The sequence below is a fragment of the Olea europaea genome, chromosome 1 (assembly GCF_002742605.1).
Source record: "Olea europaea var. sylvestris chromosome 1, O_europaea_v1, whole genome shotgun sequence".
Lineage (NCBI taxonomy): Eukaryota > Viridiplantae > Streptophyta > Magnoliopsida > Lamiales > Oleaceae > Olea > Olea europaea.
The window spans coordinates 26,922,566-26,925,470 of NC_036237.1; the positions used below are offsets into that span (position 1 = coordinate 26,922,566).

Consider the following 2,905-nt stretch of genomic DNA (forward strand, 5'->3'; position numbering starts at 1 on the left):
AAGCACCAAACCTCATGGGAAATACTTCCAGTAAATTTTAATAAAAATTAATGAAATATATAGATGAAAATTGATAAAAGTTTTGGGTCCCATAAATTTTGTGGTTGAAAATGAGATGAATTTTAGAAAATCGGGATCAACCTTGACAAACATGTAGTTATTATATAGTCTTATTCAGTACTATCTACCAAATATGTAAGCAAGAACTCCTTTTCCAACAACACTTGGTTGGCAAAATTCTAATGATACTGTTTATACATACAGATAAATATTTATATATATATCTCCTTCACACTCTATATACATCGATTCAAAATCAATTTCACTGAAAAAAAAATTAACATATGTAATTTTAATCCTCAACCTCTAGTACGAATGATGGTGATTGTACCCCTCCCTTGAGTGTGAATTCTGGTGAGTGCCACCACAGCCTTACCAGACAAACCCGGGCCATCGGCAGATGACACTAATGGCCTGCAGGCAAAATCCCCCACCGGATGTCGTACCGGCCTACTCGGAGGCATTAGAATCCTCTCGTTTATGTCATCTAACGTCACGTCGCCTTCAAATCCTCCCGGTTTAACTAAATCGAATGGATACACAACCTTGTCTTCTATCACTCTCTTCTTCGGCCTCTTTTCGCCGCTCGCACCTGAAAAAAATGTGTTAAGGTGAGATCCCGCATTGAATAAAGATGAAAATAACGATGAGGCGAACAAACTTACCGGGGGAAAATAGGGTTTGTTTATCAGATGTCGGTTGAGTGTTGAGTGATGAGATTGATGATGTTGAGTCATATGTTTGAAAGGTTGAGATTGCCTCTTGTGACGTTTTCGTGTCAGCAAAAAGTGATGCATCTTCGCTCATAATGCTCAGTGATCTGCTCATACCTGGAAATAGATACACATAATAAATCCATGCATAAATATTAATATAATCAGGCAAGAATGGGAATTTATTTATTCATAATTCAAGAACTTGATTGATGTTATCACACTTACTTATTTGGCTCATTGCATCATAACTTTGATAAGAATTCTGAATAAAATCTGAGTTCCTGCAGTTCTGTATACAATAATTTTCAGAATCTACACCACTTTACTGCATCATAATCAAAATTTAATAAACTTATTATTACCTCAATTAGATTATTGAACTCTTTGGTTTGATCTTCATCAAACAACAGCAATCTTCTTCGCTTAGAGCTGAATTCAAACAAAGCATCTTGCAGGTATCCCGTTGAATAATCAGCTTCAAGAGGTGGAAAAAATGGTGGGGTGTTCTCCATCATCACTAACAAAAATCAAATAAAAATTCATATACAGATATATATAGTAAAAAAAAATAAAAAATAAAAAACTGTACAGAAAACGAGAGGTGGAGAAGAAAAGGGGAAAGTAGTGTAGTTACGTTGAGATGTGTCTGCGTTGAAAACTCCAAGATTTTGTAATTCCCAAGCTAGGGAAGAGCTATGGCTGCTATAAGCTATGGAGTGAAGATCACTCATTTTCTTTTGATTTTGTGTATAGTAGAGAGAAATATGTGAATTTAAATAGGAAAGTGAAAAAGAATAAAGTGACAAAATCAGATTGTTTTAGAAGAAATCAGTCAGTCAGTCAACGGCCAGCGAGAGAGAAAATAAAAAGTTGATTTTTTTCTTGGGATTCAAAATAATCTACTTTTTTTTAAGAATTTTTTATGTGAAGTGGGTAATGTGGGGGACTAAATAATTGCACTAGTTACACAAGGCAGGCAATACATGAATGAAAGAGCAAGCAGGCAAGCAATATCAGCAACAGTACATAATTCAAATTAAGCTTTTCCTTTTTCATTGTTGTGATTTGACATGGTTACCAACTGTTACTCGTTTTGAAACTTTTTTTTCTCATTCTTGCTATCGTGGGGTCATATCAAATTCACAACAGCATTTACTTTTTTTTTTCCCCATAATTTTGGTCGACAAAAGTCTAAATCGTGTAAGAGAGTTTTCCATGAGTTGTTTGGTGGGACCAGAAAATGGCATGCTATGGGCCCACTGCAAGGGAAATATTGCTGGTGGATGTCGTTGAACAAGTTTCTTGTCGATTATTTGAATGTATGTCGAGTCAGCAAGAAAAATGAATGGAATGAGAGGCAGCAGTAAAAGTTAATATTTTGACTTTTATTATTTGTGTAATAAATCGTGAACTTTTGACTTTGGAAACGTTCTGGTTAAGGCTTGATCAGAGCAAGAACTCATAAATGGATATGAAACTTAGGATTTTGCCCATGATCTTATAATAAATCCATAAGTATCACTTAAGTGCTTTAATTAGATTATTGAACTCTTTGGTTTGATCTTCATCAAACAACAGCAATCTTCTTCGCTTAGAGCTGAATTCAAACAAAGCATCTTGCAGGTATCCCGTTGAATAATCAGCTTCAAGAGGTGGAAAAAATGGTGGGGTGTTCTCCATCATCACTAACAAAAATCAAATAAAAATTCATATACAGATATATATAGTAAAAAAAAATAAAAAATAAAAAACTGTACAGAAAACGAGAGGTGGAGAAGAAAAGGGGAAAGTAGTGTAGTTACGTTGAGATGTGTCTGCGTTGAAAACTCCAAGATTTTGTAATTCCCAAGCTAGGGAAGAGCTATGGCTGCTATAAGCTATGGAGTGAAGATCACTCATTTTCTTTTGATTTTGTGTATAGTAGAGAGAAATATGTGAATTTAAATAGGAAAGTGAAAAAGAATAAAGTGACAAAATCAGATTGTTTTAGAAGAAATCAGTCAGTCAGTCAACGGCCAGCAAGAGAGAAAATAAAAAGTTGATTTATTTCTTGGGATTCAAAATAATCTACTTTTTTTTAAGAATTTTTTATGTGAAGTGGGTAATGTGGGGGACTAAATAATTGCACT

The 2,905-nt window shown here is 34.4% G+C and overlaps 1 protein-coding gene across 1 annotated transcript; it reads right to left on the reverse strand.

The window, feature by feature from the left end:
• Positions 1-196: 196 nt before the first annotated feature.
• Positions 197-2,726, reverse strand: LOC111406616. Its single transcript, XM_023036008.1, has 7 exons — positions 2,579-2,726; positions 2,299-2,461; positions 1,411-1,595; positions 1,139-1,293; positions 1,002-1,065; positions 726-890; positions 197-652 (listed from the first exon to the last, which is right to left on the reverse strand). Exons 1-7 carry the CDS (start codon positions 2,673-2,675, stop codon positions 360-362), a joined length of 1,122 nt encoding a protein of 373 aa, XP_022891776.1. The 5' UTR covers positions 2,676-2,726; the 3' UTR covers positions 197-359.
• Positions 2,727-2,905: the final 179 nt, after the last annotated feature.

Coding starts and splice junctions, on each gene's coding strand:
- LOC111406616 (XM_023036008.1), bottom strand. CDS start 2,675: ATGAGTGATCTTCACTCCATAGCTTATAGCAGCCATAGCTCTTCCCTA. Junction 1,596..2,298: donor AATCTAATTAAAGCACTTAA/GTGATACTTATG, acceptor TGATTTCTTCTA/AAACAATCTGATTTTGTCAC. Junction 891..1,001: donor TGATGCAATGAGCCAAATAA/GTAAGTGTGATA, acceptor ATCTATTTCCAG/GTATGAGCAGATCACTGAGC.